This window comes from Anguilla anguilla, chromosome 1 (genome assembly GCF_013347855.1).
Source record: "Anguilla anguilla isolate fAngAng1 chromosome 1, fAngAng1.pri, whole genome shotgun sequence".
Classification (NCBI taxonomy): domain Eukaryota; kingdom Metazoa; phylum Chordata; class Actinopteri; order Anguilliformes; family Anguillidae; genus Anguilla; species Anguilla anguilla.
Window position 1 is genome coordinate 85,935,473 of NC_049201.1, and position 21,800 is coordinate 85,957,272.

At 48.8% G+C, this 21,800-nt stretch overlaps 2 protein-coding genes and 1 long non-coding RNA gene across 3 annotated transcripts in view; 1 reads left to right on the forward strand and 2 right to left on the reverse strand.

Annotated features, from left to right (window-relative positions):
- pabpc4 (poly(A) binding protein, cytoplasmic 4 (inducible form)) overlaps positions 1-2,869 on the reverse strand; it is an 18,066-nt gene extending 15,197 nt beyond the window's left edge. Inside the window, exon 1 of the mRNA XM_035411218.1 lies at positions 2,071-2,869. Within this exon, the coding sequence (XP_035267109.1) occupies positions 2,071-2,266 (196 nt within the window). The 5' untranslated portion in view covers positions 2,267-2,869. The remainder of the gene's footprint in view (positions 1-2,070) is intronic.
- Positions 2,870-3,630: 761 nt separating this feature from the next.
- On the reverse strand, positions 3,631-6,388 carry LOC118224106. Its single transcript, XR_004764577.1, has 2 exons — positions 6,194-6,388; positions 3,631-5,019 (listed from the first exon to the last, which is right to left on the reverse strand). It is a non-coding gene; the product is annotated as an uncharacterized LOC118224106 (long non-coding RNA).
- Positions 6,389-10,601: 4,213 nt separating this feature from the next.
- Positions 10,602-19,776, forward strand: zbtb8a (zinc finger and BTB domain containing 8A). Its single transcript, XM_035402666.1, has 5 exons — positions 10,602-10,796; positions 14,328-14,687; positions 16,241-16,773; positions 17,327-17,496; positions 17,816-19,776. The coding sequence occupies exons 1-5, from the start codon at positions 10,732-10,734 to the stop codon at positions 18,164-18,166; spliced, it is 1,479 nt and encodes a 492-aa protein (XP_035258557.1). The 5' UTR covers positions 10,602-10,731; the 3' UTR covers positions 18,167-19,776.
- Positions 19,777-21,800: the final 2,024 nt, after the last annotated feature.

Consider the following 21,800-nt stretch of genomic DNA (forward strand, 5'->3'; position numbering starts at 1 on the left):
GTCTTGGATTTTTACCCGACACCTCTAGCCCGGCAGAAGGCGAGACCGCACACTGCACGCTTGGAGAAACAGCCACGCTGGTGCTTTGACACCTGTTGTTGCTCTTTACCACAGAGACAACAGAGTCTTTGTGCCCTCTGTGCGTATGCAGTTCAGTTATTCACTGCACAGTGGAGATATGGAGATTTTGCAGCTATGGCTCAAGCGCTATATCTACACACCCTTGATCTGAATTGCAATTAAAAGTAACATAACTGTAAGAACATTTAAGTGGGGAAGAACATGCCATTCAGCCCATCTAGAACACAAGAACATAAGAATACATATTGAGGAGAACAGGCCATTCAACACCCCCTTGTTTCATAAATATATTTTGTTCTTCATTTTGTTTGCCTCTTTCATTAATAAAAAACTCCCCCTATACAAGTATTTTTTGGCTAAACATTTGTTTAAGATTTTCTACTTAACTTTTACATTTCCCACATGGAACCCCTTTAGTTGCCCTTCTCCGTACTTTTCAATGGATTCTATATAGGAAGAGGTAAGTGCATCCAGGATGGTGATTATGCATGAGTCAGCCATTACAATAACAGGATGTCACCACCATCGCGTCAGTGGGTCAAACCACTGGGGAAGAACCAGCACGAGGAGGACCAGGGCAAGGAACAGCGAGAACCGAGCCGTGCTTTGATCAGTGTTCGTGTTTGCAAGGAGAACACCTCTCCTGCTTTACTCTGATGAACAGGGAGAGAGAGTTGCAGGAGAGAGAGGGAAAGAGTACAGTGTTGTGGGAGATGAAGAGAGTAGGGAGGAATGAAAGACAGATGAAAGAAAGAAGAATAGAGAGACAGAGAGACAGACAGAGGGACTGAAATAAGCTGAGAGTCTGTCCCCTTGGTACCCCTTAAAATAGAAGCGGAAAATGGGTCAGTTTGGGTTATGGGTTAGTAATGTGGAGCAGAACCCGTCCCGCTCCCATGGTGCTGATATTCGGGAGGATCCAAATGAGGGGAGCCCTACCTATGAGAGGGAGAAGACAGAGGGGCTGCAAGCTCACCCGACCGAGGTTTCAGGCATGCACACGCACTGCCCAACTGAGTGGCACAGTGTGGAGGACTGCCGGACATACTGCGTCACAACGTCTGTTTCAAATACAAAAGCTACGTGACTGTGGAAGCTAAATAAATTTTTTGTTAGCTTCTGTGACTTCTGTAAGATGTTGCTTTGGGAACAGGTCCACTGCCTTGTCCTGTGTGTCTGTGTGTGTGTGCGCGCGTGTATGTGTGTGTGTGAGAGAGAGTGTGTGTGCATGCAGGTGTGTTTAAGACTGTGTGTGTGCGACTGTGTGGAAGAGCGAATGAGTGTGTGTGTGTGTATGAGTGTGTCTGATAGAGAGAGAGAGAGAGAGAGAGAGAGGTTGTCATGCTAGTGAGTATCATATCAGGCGGATAGAGACATGGCCACACAAGTCATGTGTTACTACACTTCAAGGGTGAGAGTGTGGAACCTCGCTAGGGCTGGAACTCTCAGCCAATCACAGCAAAAAATCCAGGAGCAATGCACTGAACAGGAAGAACACAGCCAGATCCCCCAAAAAACTGTCCCCTTCTCAAAACGCAGGACTCGTTCCCCACACTGACCCTGATCTAAGCTACCGTCGAGCCCGATATATTCTGCCTGCTACGGAATGAGGTCATTCTCATTCGGAGGGGTGTAGCTGTTGCAGCAGAGGTGCACTATCAAAAAGTGAAGAGCCTTTTCGTTTCAAAATCAATTCCATCAGCTGGCTTGCTGATTCATCAACGTGACCCAGGTGACGATAGACATTAGAAGCAGTCCTGTACGGCAAAAAACCGTTACCTACAGCTTGCGAGGCACATGGTCTTTTGGAGAGGAAAAAAAGCCGGTGTGCTGGGTTTTCTCTGGCTAAACACTGCAAAGCACTGCAACGAACGACACGTTTGGGGGAAACGCTGTTCACGGACACGGCAATGGTATTTAAATAATCCCATTGATACCGTCCCAGACGTGCGCACACACATAACGGGAATTCGTTTTTATGAGACTTACCGTCGGCGGGTTGCTGAAAGTTAACATAGGCGTAACCCAAGGATCGTCGGGTGATCATGTCGCGACAGACCCGAATGGACAGAACGGGACCGGCCGGGCTGAATTTCTCGTACAGCATTGCCTCGGTTATATCGGGGTGCAGGTCGCCAACGTAGAGGGAAGCCATCGGATAACTGCCCGCTGTCGCTGTGTTCATTTCTCGGGCGTGAAACGTATGGGCGAAACGCGTCGTGAACGACGAGCTGCGAAATGTCCAGTAGCGCAATCACCTAGCTTCCGAATTTATGGGGTATTTAGATAACGTAACGTATGCCGCTCTGTTATTACAGAGATTATTCGTTTCTGCCCACACGGTCCGGTATTCTGCAAAACTTTTACAGGACCCGTCAACTTAAAATGGCAGGACAACTGACAGCCAGTGTAACAGCGTGGAAGTGATGTGGAATCCCAATTGTTTCCAAGAACTCCTGGTTTTTCCAAGTTTTCTTCTTTTTTTTTTAAATATTTGTTTTTATATTTTGTTTTAAAAAACTTCAGGCTAGATAAGCCCGAGGCCTTCCGTTTTCTTAAAAAAGAAAAGAAAAATTAAAATAAAAAAAATCAGTATTTACGATTTTTATATATATTTTTTTAATTTGTAGTTTTCTCGTGTTGATGTTCCGCTACTTAATTATTTTTTATAAAGATTTTTGTATATTTTGTGTTTTTTTATTTATTTTTTCTTTTTTTGAGTTGTGAAAGGACGGTGAGTGAGGCACTCACTGCTGTTTTGCGGTAAGGGAAAGAGACTGCATGGGGAACGCATGGGGACTTTATACACAGACCAGAGAGGAAACAGTAACCAGGGTCAAACTCGGGATAAAAAAAGCATGGAGCACGCGGCAGAAAAGGGAAGAGCGAGCACTGTACTGTCACAAGTACCCTGCCGAAGCCGCTATAGCGACATCTGGGTGCGCTTTAAACACGCGTCCCGGGAAAGTAAACCGTGCGACAGGAAATAGCGCGAGACTAATTATGATAGGTGTAGTCAGCCATAATCGTGCGCAGCCATATTTTATAATATGTGTGTGTGTGTGTGTGTTAAGGCATCACAGACACTACGTTAAAACAGGTAATTACTGTTGGTTGTTTCATTTATATCGGCTTATTTTTGTTGTTATTTTATATAGTACCGACAAGCAATTTATGTAGCCTACTTTCTGGGTTAATTCAACCAATGTCTTAATTTGTCTTTAAAAAAAAAGGTCTTACATTTAAAATGTCATTTTTCAGTTTATAAATGGCCAAAATAAGAACATGGGGTAAAAAACTATTTGTAGGACATTAAAAAAGAGGATGACTGGGAATAGATGAAGCCTGACCGTGAGAGAAACGGAGACGTCACAGAATTCAAAAGAGATCCGTTACCAAAGAGCAGAAAACACAGAAACACTCAACAAGCACGTTCACTCCCAAGACAAGAATGAAATAATAAAGTTAAGGGAGAAAAACGTGATTTAAAATAAATACCAAGAAGAGAAAGGAAACAGGGAAAAAGGAAACAGGGAAAAGGCAGCCATGTCATGTTTTAAACGTGTTTATTCCCCCTGCCACGGCCTGGGTTTCACTGTAAACATCAAACCCAGTCTGGTTCATCTGTACAGCCCAATTCACAAAGCATTTCTCACTACACACTTTCCTACTGGTCCAAAACCCCCCTCTAAACCCCATGGATGTCCCGTCCACCACATGGCGGGGGGGTTAGGGCTCTCCCCACAGCCTGTCCCAGCCCCGTTCTCCACGCACAGAAGACAGGGGTGTCCCAGAAACGCCCTGCGTCTCTCCTGAGAAATAAAGACACTCAATGCACGGATATGAAGAACATGAACGGCCAAAATAATGGCCAAAAGCAACAAGGGAGGAGCACTGGCATAATATGCCGATATTGAAAAACAATTAAAACCTTTTTTATTTTATCATTCATAACAAATAAATCTACACTCTCACTAATTGTCCTACAGTTTTTTTCTGATGTGACATCTACACATTCATGAGTTCATAAACTTTAAACTTTGTACAGCACCTTTAAAATCTCACCTGAAGCAATCACACAAGAGGTCCACGATCTCCAGGAACAGGGCTGGGAAGCTGAACACCGCGCAGCTGAACACAGCGTGCACAACACTGCGCAGCTGAACACCGCATGCTGAACACCACGTGCTGAATACTGCGCAGCTGAACCCTGCATGCTGAGCACCGCACAGCTGAACACTGCGCAGCTGAACACCGTGTGCACACCACGCAGCAGAACACAGCGTGCTGAACACCCTGCAGCTGAACACAGTGTGCAGAACACTGCGCAGCTGAACACAGCGTGCACAACACTGCGCAGCTGAACACCGTGCAGCTGAACACAGCGTGCACAACACTGCGCAGCTGAACACCGTGCAGCTGAGCGCTTTGCTCCGGGTGTGAGCCTTTCCCGCGCGGATGCGCCGCTGCGTCGCCATGGGCAACAAAGCAGTCGGCAGGGCCTTACCGAGGTCAGAGCGGGCGTACGGCGTTTCACCCGCATGGGCCCGCCGTTGACCCGCCAGCCCGTGCACCCATCAGTACCCTAACCCCCCCCCCCCTCCCACCCCCGCTCCCGCAGTGGATCCATCGGCAGCGAGCCGTCAGCTTGGATAATATCCGTCACGCGCAGGAGGCAGACGTGGAGACGCCTCCTTCCTGGGTGGAGCTTCCCACATCCCCACGCAGGGGGCGGGTCTCCATTCCATCGTGAGCGCACAGATCCCCCCACACCCCCCGTCCCGTCCCCGGTGTTGGATCCTTCCACACTGCCATTGGAGTCTTCTGCAGATGGAGACAGGTCCTGGGTTATGGGGCCGTACCACTCCTCCTCATCACGAGGGGGGGGGGGGGGGGCACACTCCTCAGACTCAGAGGCGTTGCCAGCGTCTCCTGTACCTGTGAAACAAAGATGTGAAAAATGACGCCGTTTCCGTGCCACGTCTCCAGGACACTCAGAGTCGGATATCTGGGTCGGCGATGAACCGAGATTTAGAGGGAAACACCTCTGAAAAAAAAACATCAACTCAAATGCAGACAGGGCATGCGGACCTATCTATTTAGAGTCCCCGTTTCAAAATTTCTTAAGTACTACTTTAATATTTTTAACTGCATTTCAAAGGCTGAAGCCGTTGTTTACAAACACAGTGGAGCGTTGCATTATGGGACTGCTGGCTCACTGCTCCAAAGTCTCCAATTCTAAAGGGTAATTGATTGTAATTATCGGTGTGAAGCTCGGACTGAACCCAAGGACTGCTCTCGAAAAACAAACAAACAAACATTTTCCCGAGCCCAGCGCTTCCTGTTTGTAAAAGGCGCATGCGGCGGTTTCACCCTCCTCATCCCGGACAGACCACAATTCCGCCTCTTTCAGCGCGTTAAGTTATACTAACTGTTTTATGTTCAACTGCAAACAGGGGAGAGACAGTCATCCCAATGTTTTACTCTTCTTTCAAATGCCTGCTTTTGTATCCAGAGTGACTTACAAAAGTGGAGAACATCGGTGTTACGCTTATGAATACATAGGTGTGATATCTCCAAGAAGGCACAGTAGGCCAATTTATAATCAATAAGTGTGAACTAAACAAATCAAGAATTAGTACTGTAACAAAAACAAATAGCGACCACTATAGAAATACTCTCTCTTTACACAGATATATCTTAATCATTATCCCTAAAGGAAATCCAGAAAGAAAATTATCAGCAAACCCTACAACGAAATACCAGGACACGCCGAATACAGACAGGAACACTGCACTGCACACTGCAACAACCAGAAGATAACTACGGAACTTTAGCTAATTCAGGCAAATCATTCAATATTCCAACTGGCAACGTTTTGCGACACTCGGGGGACACTAACTGGCTAGCTAGCCAACAAATAAGCTAATGTACTAGACGACATCGCTTATCCTTTAACACCGACAATCCTAATACTGAACTACACCGCCGTGTAATTTCCTTCTTAAGCAACTTTTTCGTTACGGCACAAATAACCAAACTGACGTAATTCATTTACATAGTCTATAGCTAGCATAGTGTTAGCAACCTGACCAGCGGGAACATAATTCACCTATTTAAACTAAAATGAAGCGATGTAAAGCAAACTCGTCCACGGGTGTTCTGTGTGTCCAGCAATGGCTTGCATCAGATTAATCCAAAATAGAAAAAAATTACGAAGACTCTAGACAATTTATTTATACGTTTAGCTATTGGTAAACATACCACCTATGTACGAATGATTAAACGTTAACATTGCCGCCTTGAAACGGACAAATGTTACTGACGCACCATTAACAACTTCCGGTTTAAGCCCCCCCCAACCAAAATAAATAAATAAATAAATAAATAAGAGTAGGGTACCTATAATTCATAATAATAATGGTAATAACACAATTTATGGGTGAAGTGCTTTTCCCACGCTCAAAGCGCTGTACGATACATTCAAATGAACAATGCAGAACACAGCAAACACAACATAAATAAAATAACACGAGCAAAGCAATAAATGCAATATCTACAGGGAACCAGGAGAGAGAAACCATAGCCACTCTTTATTAAATCAAACAATGTTCTCGGCCGTCCTATGCAGTCAGGTTTTTAGCTGAGTTTAAAAAGAGCTAACGGCGTTAGAATGCACTCGGGTCACCCCCGAGCCCGGCTGCAGCGGCGCAGGTCCCGGGTGGAGGTTAGGAACATACGAACGCACCAGATTTTTTTTGTAACTGATGCTCCTCAGCGGTCAGTAAGTCTATCACACCGTGTACAGCAAGCTTGCTGAATTTACTGTAAATGGACACATTCACAAATACTGTATGTATGCTTAAGTGTGTGGAGCTGATATTCTTTTGTTGTCACTGCATTGCTCTAATGACTGCACTGCATGTAAATTGTATTTAATTTAATTAACTTAATCAAGCTCCTATAGGGCTCTTCTCGTTTATATTTCAGCATGTAGCTGATGTTCCTGCCCAAAGTGACTTGCACAGTTTACATTCTTTCTACAGAAAATCAGTATCTCTGGGTATTTTTACTGAAGCACTTCAGGTTGTGCGCATTTCTTAAGGGTGCAACAGCACAGTTCCCTGCCAGGAATCAAACTAATAAGATTGGAAGTATAAAATCATATTCCCTGACCATAAAATTACACTGCCACCCTTCAGTACAGTCATCATGAAAAAGTAGCCTGCTGATTATTGCAGTTAAGAAAACTTGTGTTTCAGACGATCAGTTTTAGAACTTTTCGTATATCTATTGCCCTCTGCTGGTCGCACTGTGAAGCGTACTGGCTTGCACAGTTCGGTCTACATTAAATCATCATTTAGGTCTCCAGATACGGTCAGAGGTGCAGAGAAAAGGATGTGCCAGCTGTAGGCGGGGTCTTTAGACGGCGATGTTAGCTTCCAGAGGCTAGTGTATTAAATGAGGCTGAATACACCCTAGATTGCCCACCAGTCCATCACAGGGCGCACACACCACTCACTCACACACTCACACCTAAGTGTAATTTACCGTTTAACAGTCTAATAGTATTATAGTGTAATTAGTCTAACCTGCATGTATTTGGACTGTGGGAGGAAACCCAGGTGGACACAGGGAGAACATGCAATCTCCACACCACCAAGCCCTGGATGTGATTCAAACCCATGACTGTGAGGTGACAGTACTATCTACCATGAGCGTGTATTCATATATGCAGGAGAACATGCAAGCTCCACACAGACATGCCCCAGCTGGGATTCCAGTTTCCAGTGCTGTATTACAGCACAGAACATCCATTGGCGCTATATTGTCTTTGACCCCGCCCCCTTAATGAATATTCATTAGATGCATCAAATTGGGTTGGTTGAGCTTCAGGGAGGCAGAAGTGTCAGTGTAAAGGCACGGAGCTGAGTACCGGCAGGTGAGATGAGGGGCAGGTGTATAAACACCTGTACCTGAGACACATCACATTACAGGCATTCAGTAGACGCTCTTAACCAGAGCGACTTACACAACTCACACAGCATTTTTTACATTATACAGCTGGATCTGTACTGAAGCAGTGCAGGTGAAGTATCTTGCTCAAGGGTACAACCTGGGAATCTGGGATTATGAGTCACAAACCCGGTTCCCAAAACATTACACTACACTGCCGCCCAACAGGAACAGGCACAGGTGAGCTGATGCTGATGAGGTGTGTATCCACCTGTACCTGAGAAACAGGTCATTTTCTTGGGCTGCGGAAACCAGTCCAGAACTTTTTTGAACTGCTTTCAAAGCAGGACGGGTCCAGAACTCGCCCACAACACCCGCAGAAGTGCGAAGTGCTTTTAAAGAACAGGTCGTGGGTAAAACTGATTCCACTGCACATCACCTCGAACCCGATTGAAGCACCTTATCCATGAAACAAAGCTTGTGGGGCTTTCAGGGGCAATGCTGTTATGAGAAAAGTAGCCTTTGAGTTAAACTTACTGCAGGTTCTTTTTCGGTGGAAGTTGTTGAGCACAGAGCACAGGAACGACCGAAATTGCAGCTCTAGGCAGGAAAAGGGTCTCTAATTATTCTATAATTAAGCACATACTCGGGGGTAAAATCCAAGCCTTCAGATTAGCATGGTGGCTAGCCTATAATCAGGAAGGGCCATTGGTTGTAATTAGGGTAAAGCAGTGCAGTGGAGTCACCCAATGAGCTGGCTCCGGCTGCTGTTCTGGGCTGGTTTTCTGCTGTAAGCTGATTGGTCGATGCCGGAGGAGGAGAGTGCAGGGTTTGGAAAGTGCACGGTGACTACATGCTGCTCAGACTGTGGAAGCTCTGGTGTGTCTGTGGCTGTTCTACAGAGAACTCTCTGGCTCGGTGTACCCTGATCCTGGGAGAGCTGTGTGATCTCCCACCTCTGATGTGCGTTTCACTGTGTGCAGTTTGACTGATGAATACATTTTCCTTTAGGCATCTCTGGATAGTGGCTGCTCTAGGCTATATTCTGAGGCCTGTAGTTCAAGTCTGACGACTATGTGTTTGTGTATTTGTGAGTGTATGTATTTATGAGTATGTTTGTGTGTGTGTGTGTGTGTATTTGTGATTGTGTGTTTGTGTGTGTGTGTATGTGTGTGTGACTGTGTGTGTATTTGTGATTGTGTGTGTGTGTGTGTGTGTGTGTATTTGTGATTGTGTGTTTGTGTGTGTGTGACTGTGTGTGTATTTGTGACTGTGTGTGTGTGTGTGTATTTGTGATTGTGTGTTTGTGTGTCTGTGTGTGTGTGTGACTGTGTGTGTATTTTTGAGTGTGTGTATTTATGAGTATGTTTGTGTGTGTGTGTGTATTTGTGACTGTGTGTGTGTGTGTGACTGTGTGTGTATTTGTGACTGTGTGTTTGTGTGTATGTGTGTGTGACTGTATTTGTGACTGTGTGTTTGTGTGTGTGTGTGTGACTGTGTGTGTATTTGTGATTGTGTGTTTGTGTGTGCATTGCTGTGGAGCTCCTGTATAGAAATGCAGTTAAAACACAAGTTAAATCTGTGGTCGTTTCTTCCTGTGTGCCCACCAATCTGCTCACCCACCAACCATCTGTTTCTCCCAAAGGCCTTTATTTAATTAGCTCAGTCATACTTACAAATTTACAATGACTCAATCTATGAGTGTATGAGAACGTGACCGTGGTTTACTCTAAGAGTGTATGAAAACTTTACAGTGGTTAAGAGTGTATGAGAACTTTACAGTGGTTTAATCTCCGTGTGTATGAAAACTTTACAGTGGTTAAGAGTGTATGAGAACTTTACAGTGGTTTAATCTCCGCGTGTATGAAAACTTTACAGTGGTTTCATCTATGAGTGTGAACATTTTACAGTGGTTTAATGTGCGAGTGTATGAAAATATAGATAAATGGACATTTACTAAACTGGCATGGTGTATAACTGCAACATATTACCTTCCCATAGGTGCATAATGTGACCTGACTGCACTGTGCCATGATATCTCTAATTTATTTTAAATATAACTTTTACATACATATAAATATATGTGTACATTATAATAACAATATTTTATATATGGTATAACATTTCACCGGTCCACTCCACTGATAACAGTTGTGGTCAGTTATATCAATTAAAAACACTGGCTGATGCTTTAAAAAAATTTTTTTACCACTTTTTAAACTGCACACACACACGCACACACTGGACCAATAGTATGCACAGAGAGTCACGGAGTCCTAAGTCTCCCTTATATATTGCAGCACGCTGACATTTTTACAGAAGTCGCGCGCACAGGTTTGGAGAATCGTTTAAAATCGCTATTTAGAGAGCAACCTGGCATCTGCTACACAACGGTACACATCGCCTAGACTACCGCACTTTTGGGCGTTGGTGTTCCCTCGCGGGCGTTCGGGCGGGTACCTCGGGACAGGTTCGCTCGTTGTAAAAAGGGACACTGGGACTTTAAGTGGTTCCCCGGCCCTCGGGCGCTCAGCTAAACACCCACGTCAGCACAGCTCCTTTTGTCCAATAACCGGGTTTCGGTCTTTAGGGCTGAGCAGGAACTAAACGAATGTGTACCCTGCGCGAGAGAGCAGGAGAGAGGCAGCCAGCTAACGTTGGACCAACTACATTTTTTTTTTTTTTTTCCAAAAAATGGAAATGGTCACTGAAATTAGGACTAAGGGATCCTCGCGGACACCCGGAGAACCAGGGCAACAGTAAGTATCGATAGGTAGGCGGTTACTGGCAGGGTCAGGGGGGTGGCGCGGAGGCTGGGTGTAACGTTAGGGCGTCAGCGGGTCCTGCGAATAAGGAACGCCTGCGAAGTGCGTGCCTCTCTCCGCAACACACGAATCCCCTCTCCCGCTGACCGTGGTGCTCCCGAACGGACGGAGGGGGTGAGGGGGGTTAGTCGTCATATGGCGAACAAAACCGGGTGTGCGCGAGATCTTTGCCCACAAACTCTTTGGACCGGCAGATGTTTCGTGATCCTTTTGAAAAAAGGAAGAAAGTAATTTTTATCCCTCTCTATACGGTGGTGCTGTGGCAAGATATCTTTCTATTGTTGGTACACAAGTGGGCGTCATTCCCGACACATTGGGGCTTCGTAGCGCGAGGACCGAAATTAATGCCCGCTTCTCATGTATTTTAACAGCGCACACCTTGCCGTAATGTAATGCTAAAATGCAGGCTTACATGCCTATCAGTGTGCCCGGGAGCGGCAGGATCTCGTTTTATTTCCTGCGATGGGCAATCTTTCGCTTGGCACCAAACGGGCGTCGATACCCCGGGCGCTTCTACGCCGTCACGTTGGTTTAAATTTGGAATTATTTTCTGTAAATCAGGCAATAGCATAATAATACTCAGAATAATACTCCTTTTTGACAAAGCACATGGCGATTTTTACATAATAAGCACGACCAGATAATCATGTATAAACGCAATTTGTATTTAATTTTTTTTTCTCAATGCACGTTTCGTTTGCTGTTTAAGGATGTGGGCAGTTTTAATTCTAGTGTGCTGTAGGTCTCTTCAGGACCGTTGTCTTGGGTCGCTGTCGTCGCCCAGTTGGATTTTCGGCACCGCGCGGACGGAGCCTCGAGCGCTGGCGGTTGGAGTCCCTTGTTGCCCGATGCGGAGAGTCGGGTGTAGCTTCTCTCGCCGAAAGCGCGCCGTTGATTGACAGCATTTTCCACCACTCACAGTGCGGAGAGTGCGCTGGGCGGAGTCCCAGAGGAGTACTCCGTGTGTTGTACAAAACAAAAGGCTCTCGAGCACGTAGCTGAGACAAAAGATAAGGGTGTTTAGGCAGTGGCGTCACTAGAGTTGGTGACACCTGGTGCGGTCGACCGTTGGTGTCACCCGATGTTGTCGACCGGCGGAGGTGGGGGTGCTGTGGGATGTTGTCGACCGGGGTTATGCATTCAAACGACAAAGCACATTAATGTTAAACATTAATACCGCTAATTAAATCAACCGGCATTAAACTGCATCGGAGAAATTAGCTGTTTCAGCCCGTCGCTACACAAAACACTGCACAAAAAATGTATTGCCAGTCATTTCGGTGTCACCCCCCTCTGATGCTGTCACCCGGTGCGGTCCGCACCCCCCGCACGCCCCTAGTGACGCCTCTGTGTTGAGGTGCGCTCCTAACGGGACAGTCGGGCGGCGCTCGCTTGCCTACATTCACTTATCAATCTAAACAAAAAAGAAATAATGCAATAATTGAGGTCTTATAATATGTAGGTAAAATAGATGCTTGTGGAATAACTGTGTCAAACATACAAAGTGGAGCAAAACATTTTTTTGTTCGTTTTGCCATTCCAATGCCTTGAGGCCAAGAACACAGCATATGGTACCAATCAATTATTACTCACAGAGTCCGTTCCCGCTTCTCTTTGTTATTACTCACAGAGCCCGTTCCTGCTTCTCTTGGTTTCTTCCCTACTAAACAACCAAAGATGCGCGCGCGTGGAAAGGCTGATCGCTGAGCAACTGAGAGCAGGAGCGCGGGAGAAATGTGCCAATAATAACGCTTTCAACATCCCGAGCGCTGCTTGTGGCTGCTCCACTTTCCGTCTGATTTACAGATGGAAAGAGCCGGTCCTTCATTCACAGCGCAGGTTCCCCGAGGCAGGCGGGCATCGCGCTGCTGCTAGCACAGAGGCGCACGTGCTCTGTGAGGTCATCATGTGTGGCAGAGTCTGTGCTAAATTAAACTGCCTTTGGGCAATGCTGTCCAATTGTGCACTCCCTGTGCTTCTGGGCTCCCTGTGCTTTATGGCTCCCTGTGCTTCTGAACTCCCTGTGCTTTAGGGCTCCCTGTGCTTCTGAACTCCCTGTGCTTTAGGGCTCCCTGTGCTTCTGAACCCCCTGTGCTTTAGGGCTCCCTGTGCTTCTGAACTCCCTGTGCTTTAGGGCTCCCTGTGCTTCTGAACTCCCTGTGCTTTAGGGCTCCCTGTGCTTCTGAACTCCCTGTGCTTTAGGGCTCCCTGTGCTTCTGCGCTCCCTGTGCTTCTGGGCTCCCTGTGCTTTAGGGCTCCCTGTGCTTCTGAACTCCCTGTGCTTTATGGCTCCCTGTGCTTCTGGGCTCCCTGTGCTTTATGGCTCCCTGTGCTTCTGGGCTCCCTGTGCTTTATGGCTCCCTGTGCTTCTGAACTCCCTGTTCTTTAGGGCTCCCTGTGCTTCTGGGCTCCCTGTGCTTCTGGGCTCCCTGTGCTTCTGAACACCCTGTGCTTCTGCACTTCCTGTGCTTCTGGGCTCCCTGTGCTTTAGGGCCCCCTGTGCTTCTGAACTCCCTGTTCTTTAGGGCTCCCTGTTCTTCTGGGCTCCCTGTGCTTTAGGGCTCCCTGTGCTTCTGAACCCCCTGTGCTTTAGGGCTCCCTGTGCTTCTGAACTCCCTGTGCTTCTGGGCTCCCTGTGCTTTAGGGCCCCCTGTGCTTCTGAACTCCCTGTTCTTTAGGGCTCCCTGTGCTTTAGGGCTCCCTGTGCTTCTGAACTCCCTGTGCTTTATGGCTCCCTGTGCTTCTGAACTCCCTGTGCTTCTGGGCCCCCTGTGCTTTAGGGCTCCCTGTGCTTCTGAACTCCCCGTGCTTCTGGGCTCCCTCTGCTTCTGAACTCCCTGTGCTTCTGAACTCCCTGTGCTTCTGGGCTCCCTGTGCTTCTGGGCTCTAACGCAGATCATGGGCTCTGCGCAACTTTAGATTCATATTCTCAGAGCCTCTGATGACTGAACACAGACGTGTGACGGTGCTATTTATAAATCCCCTTTCTGCTGAGAAATGCTAGCAGAACTGAGGACCCACTGAATCACCACTGAGCAGAAATTAATTAATCTTTTTTTTGTTGAATATCACAATTATCCTGCAATGGATATATAACTGAGACAACAACTAGTTATCATCACACTAGAGTGGAACTGCAGCCACTTTATCCAGTGTGTGGTGTATGTGTGGAGTATGTATGACCTATGTGTAGTGTGTGTGTATAACCTATGTGTGGTGTGTGTTTATCCTGTGTGTGGTGTATGTGTGGTGTGTGTGTAACCTGTGTATGTTGTTGTGTAAGTCGCTCTGGATAAGAGCGTCTGCTAAATGCCTGTAATGTATGTATGCGTGGTGTGTGTTTAACCTGTGTGTGGTGTGTGTTTAACCAGTGTGTGGTGTGTGTGTAACCTATGTGTATGTACGGCATCCGTGCTGATGCGATGTGTGTAACACGCTCTCTCGTCGTTGCCGTGGTTTCCGCAGACAGGCGGCGGGACTGAGCAGCGCGGAGATGTCCGTCAGCCACCAGCGCCGCCTCCTCCAGCAGCTGGACGAGCAGCGGCAGCAGGAACTCTTCTGCGATTGCGACGTGCTGGTGGAGGGACGGCTTTTTCGGGCGCACCGCAACGTGCTGTCCGGCAGCAGCGGCTACTTCCGCATGCTCCTGCAGCAGGGCGCGCGCGGCTGCGCCCGGCCCGCCAGCGCCTCCTTCGACGTCTTCAGCCCCGACGTCTTCGCCGTCATCCTGGACTTCGTCTACTCCGGCCGGCTGGGCCTCACCAGCGACAACGTCATCGAGGTCATGTCAGCCGCCAGCTACCTGCAGATGAACGACGTCATCAGGTGAGCCCGCGGGCCTGGGCGTCGCCCCATTACCCCCTGATGGGGCCTGCTGGCTGGGTCTGGTCCCATTAGCCCCTGATGGGGCCTGCTGGCTGGGTCTGGTCCCATTAGCCCCTGATGGGGCCTGCTGGCTGGGTCTGGTCCCATTACCCCCCTGATGGGGCCTGCTGGTTGGGTCTGGTCCCATTAGCCCCTGATGGGGCCTGCTGGTTGGGCCTGGTCCCATTAGCCCCTGATGGGGCCTGCTGGCTGGGTCTGGTCCCATTAGCCCCTGATGGGGCCTGCTGGCTGGGTCTGGTCCCATTACCCCCCCTGATGGGGCCTGCTGGTTGGGTCTGGTCCCATTAGCCCCTGATGGGGCCTGCTGGTTGGGCCTGGTCCCATTAGCCCCTGATGGGGCCTGCTGGCTGGGTCTGGTCCCATTAGCCCCTGATGGGGCCTGCTGGTTGGGCCTGGTCCCATTAGCCCCTGATGGGGCCTGCTGGGTGGGCCTGGTCCCATTAGCCCCTGATGGGGCCTGCTGGTTGGGCCTGGTCCCATTACCCCCCTGATGGGGCCTGCTGGCTGGGTCTGGTCCCATTAGCCCCTGATGGGGCCTGCTGGTTGGGCCTGGTCCCATTAGCCCCTGATGGGGCCTGCTGGGTGGGCCTGGTCCCATTAGCCCCTGATGGGGCCTGCTGGTTGGGCCTGGTCCCATTAGCCCCTGATGGGGCCTGCTGGCTGGGTCTGGTCCCATTAGCCCCTGATGGGGCCTGCTGGCTGGGTCTGGTCCCATTAGCCCCTGATGGGGCCTGCTGGTTGGGCCTGGTCCCATTAGCCCCTGATGGGGCCTGCTGGGTGGGCCTGGTCCCATTAGCCCCTGATGGGGCCTGCTGGTTGGGCCTGGTCCCATTAGCCCCTGATGGGGCCTGCTGGCTGGGTCTGGTCCCATTAGCCCCTGATGGAGCCTGCTGGCTGGGTCTGGTCCCATTACCCCCCTGATGGGGCCTGCTGGCTGGGCCTGGTCCCGTGACCCCCTGATGGGGCCTGCTGTCTGGGCCTGGTCCCGTGACCCCCTGATGGGACCTGCTGTCTGGGTCTGGTCCCATTAGCCCCTGATGATCGATCTCAGATCAGACCCTTAAGACCAGGAGCTCTGCTGCCAGGGCCACTTTTGGGGTTCACATTAAGCTGGGCTCCCCAGCCCTGGTCCCGTAGGCCCCGGGGTCTGCTGGGTTAGGTTGTCTTTCAGGGCTTAATTGATCGTCGAAAGCGGTTCTGATTCTGATCACCGTTAGCTCAGCTCAGCCGGTTTCTGCGTCTGAACTGGCTGTGGAACTGGAGGTGAAAACAGAACCGTCTGTATGTTCTCCTACACCCTGTTCTTGGTCTGTTTTTCCCCTGCTGTGAAACACTTTGGGCTGCTGCTCCTCGTATGAAAGCTACAAAGTTTATTATTCATTACTGGAGAGCTGGGGTGCTAACGGGACCTGGTAAGATGTGAAATGAATAATGATTTATAACCATGATGTAATAATTTGTTCTTCTCCTTATTTATTTATTACTGTTATCAGCTTCTGCAAGGGCTTCATCAAGTCATCCCTGGACATCAGCGCCAAGGAGGATGATGACGCTGACCGCCAGCTGGTGGCGCTTGGCAAAGACGGTGGAGGGAGTGAGCATGATGCAAATGCAAGTCCCGTCCAGCAGGGGGTGCTACTCCCCACCTCCCAACACAAGGAGCCCGGCAGCCCCCCGGGCTCCCCCCAGGACTCTCCCTGGCCAGCCTACTGTGACAGCCCCGAGGTGAAGTATTACCCAGAGCCCAAGCCTCCCTCCCCGAAACGCAGCACCCCCCCTGTGCGGGGCGGGCGCAGGACCCAGCAGCGCCCCCCGGAGGCCGAGGGGGGGTACCAGCTGGCGCCCGTCAGCACGGAGGGGAGGGGGAGGGGCACGGGGAAGAGGAAGAGATGCACGGCTGCACCCGAGCCCGACGCAGTGTACTCTCCCGACCTCCAGGGGGAGCCCTCGCTCAACATGCAGAAAGCTGACGAGCTCTACGCCACCCTGCCCACCATCGTAGGGGTGGTGGGCTTCTTCAACAAAGGTGAGGGGGCTGGGGAAGTGAGGGGGCAGTACAGGGATCCCACTCTGCATACGAGTCCCACACTGCACATGAATCCCCCACTGCATACAAATCCCACACTGCATATGAATCCCACTCTGCACATGAATCCCCCACTGCACATGAATCCCACAAATCTGATGGGGTTCCTCTCTTCTGCCCTCTGTCCTGTGTGCCCCACCCCCTCCCATATCCCACACCCACTAATATTTCCACTCCCCATCTCCATATGTGCCACCCCTTATGTGTGCCCCCTCCCTTTGTGCCACACCCCTTCCCCCTGTCTGCCCCTCCCCTTTCTCATGTGTGCCCTGCCCCTTGCTCTTGTGTGCCCCGCCCCCTCCCTCCTGTGTGCCCCGCCCCTTCCTCCTGTGTGGCCTGCCCCTTGCTCCTGTGTGCCCCGCCCCTCCCTCCTGTGTGCCCCGCCCCTTCCTCCTGTGTGCCCCGCCCCCTCCCTCCTGTGTGCCCCGCCCCCTCCCTCCTGTGTGCCCCGCCCCTCCCTCCTGTGTGCCCCGCCCCTTCCTCCCGTGAGCAGACTCCAGCCCCTCCATGCGCTTTAAGTGCCCGTTCTGCACGCACACGGTGAAGAGGAAGGCTGATCTGAAGAGACACCTGCGCTGCCACACGGGCGAGCGGCCGTACCCCTGCGAAGCCTGCAGCAAGCGCTTCACCCGCCTGGAGCACCTGCGCAGCCACTTCGAAACGGTGAGTCGCGCATGCGCTACGACTGCGACTGCGACTGCGCAGCCTCTAACCACTGTGACTGCGCAGCCGCTGCGAAGCGGTGAGTCGCGCATGCGCTACGACTGCGACTGCGCAGCCTCTAACAACTGTGACTGCGCAGCCGCTGCGAAACGGTGAGTCGTGCATGCGCTACGACTGCGTCTGCGCAGCCTCTAACCACTGCCACTGCGCAACGTCTAACCACTGCGACTGCGCGGCCACTTCGAAGCAGTGAGTCGTGCATGCACTGTGACTGCGCAGATGCCGTGCAGTACACACTAACACCCCCCCACCCCCACAGATCCACCAGGCGCGGAAGCTGGTGTGCAGGAAGTGCAAGCGTCACGTGACAGAGGAGACGGGGCGGGTGGTGAGCGAGGGCACGCGGCGGTACCGCCTCTGCAGCGACTGCCTCCAGGGGAGCGGCTGCGAGGGCGTGGTCCTGGACGGCCCCGACGCCGCCGACAGCCAATCGGGGCTCTTCCTGGCCGTGGATGCTGAGGACGACGGGGGCGACAGGGAGTGGCTCCTAGCCGACGATGACGACGATGACCTGGCCGAGGACTCCGGCGCTGACCTCATCATCCAGGAAGTGGACGACAGCGAGGAGGAGCTGGACCTGCAGGATGAAAACAAACCCGTCTTCACCTAGAACAGCACCCTCTCCTGGTGTGGAGGAGGAATGATGTCAAACATCGCTGTACATCATATAGAACTTATTACCGGCGATGACTCATCAGTTTGCTGAGCAACAGACAATGCAGCATTCAGTGAGCAAAACCTCCTGAGCAATGACTCAATTATCAGCTCATGAGAAAATTTCAACTTCTATTTTACTCATTTTTTTTTACATCATTTGTCTCGTTTATGTTTGGACAAAACGTAAAACAAACGTGAACACAAACACACTTCAGGAGGGTTTGTTCAAATTCCCAGGCAAGAAATAGAAGGTCAGTAGACCTCCAAACACGGTGATTTGAGGCCATGATACCTTTACCTCTCTGTCGTAGTTTCCTGTGCAGCTGAGCAGACGCCATCTTACGGATGTTCCTGTAATTCGCTTCACATAAAGAAGTCAAGTATAAAAACAAACAGACCTTTATTAAATGATAAACTGGCTTGGAGACATGAACACATAAAATCTTCCCTCAGTGTCCGTAACAGAAATCCTCTAAACCTCAGACTGGTTCTTCCCAAACCGGGCAAGCTAATGGTCTTGCAAGCTTAGCAGCTTCACTCACCCCATCCAGTCATGATGGCATTGAATTTGGCCTCCGCTTTTCTTCTTCTGTTGTTTTCTCTTTAGGTGAGAGGAGCCAGGTTCGTTCCTTAGTGTGGGCACTGCGTCTGGTTGCTGAGTAACACTGGAGCATTTGTCTCTCAAACTGACACAGAGGAGGTGGGAGTGTGGGAGATGTGCGTAACCCTGCTCCCAACAAAGGGTTAATTCACTGCTTCTTTCTGCCTGATGTGTTTATAAACACTTCAACCCGCCATCCAGAATGCGGCTCGGAATTAACTGGTTTAAATTTTGATTTGGGTTTATTGTTTTCAAAATGTTTAAACATAATCAAACACATATATGCAGGCATTTCATGATGTTGTGTTCTGTAAATAAAAAGAATATATTTGTTTGTTAATTTTGAACCACTTTTATAATCGATTAGATGCATGCTGGCACTGTTTTGCTGTTGGTTTTAATCAGCAAAATAATCTGCTATTGATCTGTAGGGGGACAGGATGGAACATGCCCGTCCGGACTTTGAGCCGGATGGTGATGCGATGAAGACTGTCGCGCCATTGGGCAAGATAAATGAGGTGAAAAGGGAACTCGAGAATGCACCTGAAAACACACCTGGATTTGTGGTGTCTGACACTCAAGCAGAAGCCATTGGAGCCCACTGTGGCTTGGCCCCCTCTCTGCCTGTGCTATGCTCCACAAAGCAGGAATTATTTATTTTTATTTACATCATTGAGCTTTTTAAATTATTAATACTTGGCCAAATGCAAGGCTGGGATTTAGCCACTGGTGCCCTGAACCTTATACACACGGCTGTAACCTTGCAGTCTGGCCGTTCAAGTGTTCAGTGGGCAAGTGTTTGGGTGGTGCCCTGTTTTTATGAATGACCAATTTTATATTTTAAATATTTGTAAATATTGTTATTGTTCATGTATTACAATTATTGTGGCTGACATGCTTTATTTATGACTTTTTTTTACTTATAATTTTTCTATACAATAAAGATATTTTTATACACATTACCTGATGTGGTACCTATGTGTGATGTTTAGGGTTAGAACTGTGAGATGTGTTGAGTACAGAGGGGTGTGTGCGTGTGTGTGTGCGTGTACATGTATGTACTTATGCAGTACTTTATAAGAAGCAAAAACATTTAACATATAGGCCTGTACAATCTGCAACAAAAAGCAGAAGCATTTTAAATCAATACAGTGTACGGGGGACTGTATATAAAGAGCTGCAGTTCCTACACAGATCACCCCATATGGGTGTAAAGGCCCTCAAATTAGACCCGACAGTCTGCACTACACAGTACACTTTTGCATTTAACTCCTGGGTCGTATAAAAGGGGAGAGGCCCAAAGTACTTCCCGTCAGCTAAATGAAAGAGGACTAAATAGGTGCTGAACAGCCGGGACAGTCAAAGTATGGAGACTCCTTACCCAGACAACTTCACGGGGACTAGTCGGAAATAAGGAATTCTGGAGCACACAGAGCACAGATCAAAAAAACTGTAATGTACCAGGGGAAACTAGACGGACGTTTCGATGTCCAGTACGTCTTCCTCAGAGTCAAATAGCAAATACAAGGACTGTCCCGGGAGGAATATAGCAGGGCCATTATGTGAAGGGTTGGTGTGTTTCAGAATAGTGGGGACGTTATGTGAAGAGTTTGCGTGTTTTAGAATAGCGGGGACGTTATGTGAAGAGTTGGTGTGTTTCAGAATAGTGGGAACGTTATGTGAAGAGTTGGTGTGTTTCAGAATAGTGGGGACGTTATGTGAAGAGTTTGTGTGTTTTAGAATAGCAGGACATTATGTGAAGAGTTGGTGTGTTTCAGAATAGTGGGGACGTTATGTGAAGAGTTGGTGTGTTTTAGAATAGTGGGGACGTTATGTGAAGAGTTGGTGTGTTTTAGAATAGTGGGGACGTTATGTGAAGAGTTGGTGTGTTTTAGAATAGCAGGACGTTATGTGAAGAGTTGGTGTGTTTTGGAATAGTGGGGACGTTATGTGAAGAGTTGGTGTGTTTTAGAATAGCAGGACGTTATGTGAAGAGTTGGTGTGTTTCAGAATAGCAGGACGTTATGTGAAGAGTTGGTGTGTTTTGGAATAGTGGGGACGTTATGTAAAGAGTTGTTGTGTTTTAGAATAGTGGGGACGTTATGTGAAGAGTTGGTGTGTTTTAGAATAGCGGGACATTATGTGAAGAGTTGGTGTGTTTCAGAATAGTGGGGACGTTATGTGAAGAGTTGGTGTGTTTTGGAATAGTGGGGACGTTATGTAAAGAGTTGTTGTGTTTTAGAATAGTGGGGATGTTATGTGAAGAGTTGGTGTGTTTTGGAATAATGGGGACGTTATGTGAAGAGTTGGTGTGTTTTAGAATAGTGGGGACATTATGTGAAGGGTTGGTGTGTTTTAAGATAGTTGGGACATTATGTGAAGAGTTGGTGTGTTTTGGAATAGTGGGGGCATTATGTGAAGAGTTGGTGTGTTTTAAGATAGTTGGAACATTATGTGAAGAGTTTGTGTGTTTTAGAATAGTGGGGACGTTATGTGAAGAGTTGTTGTGTTTTAGAATAGCGGGGACGTTATGTGAAGAATTGGTGTGTTTTAGAATAGTGGGGACGTTATGTGAAGAGTTGGTGTGTTTTGGAATAGTGGGGACATTATGTTTTGTCCAATGGGATCCTTCCTTAATTATTATGGGCTGGTAGTTCTGTCGCTTAATCACACAGTAGAGGCCATGCTTGTCTGTTTGGTGCCGGCCATTCAGCATTAGCGCTTACTGAACTATGAGATTAATAAAAATATTTTTATAACCCTTGCACAAATAAAGTCATACACTCAAGGTGTTCCCAGTTGATTTGTGTCTCTCTTGCATAGTGGTTAAAGTGGCTTTCTCTACACACACCGGCAATGAGCAACACTGGATTATGACGTGCTTCTCCACGTAGTAGTTGTGGTGTTCTGGTGTGACATCACAATGGAAAATGATGTAATGCCGGATTCCATTGCCACAGTGACAATGTTTCACAACATTCCCAGA

Coding starts and splice junctions, on each gene's coding strand:
- zbtb8a (XM_035402666.1), top strand. CDS start 10,732: ATGGAAATGGTCACTGAAATTAGGACTAAGGGATCCTCGCGGACACCC. Junction 10,797..14,327: donor CCCGGAGAACCAGGGCAACA/GTAAGTATCGAT, acceptor TGGTTTCCGCAG/ACAGGCGGCGGGACTGAGCA. Junction 14,688..16,240: donor CAGATGAACGACGTCATCAG/GTGAGCCCGCGG, acceptor TACTGTTATCAG/CTTCTGCAAGGGCTTCATCA.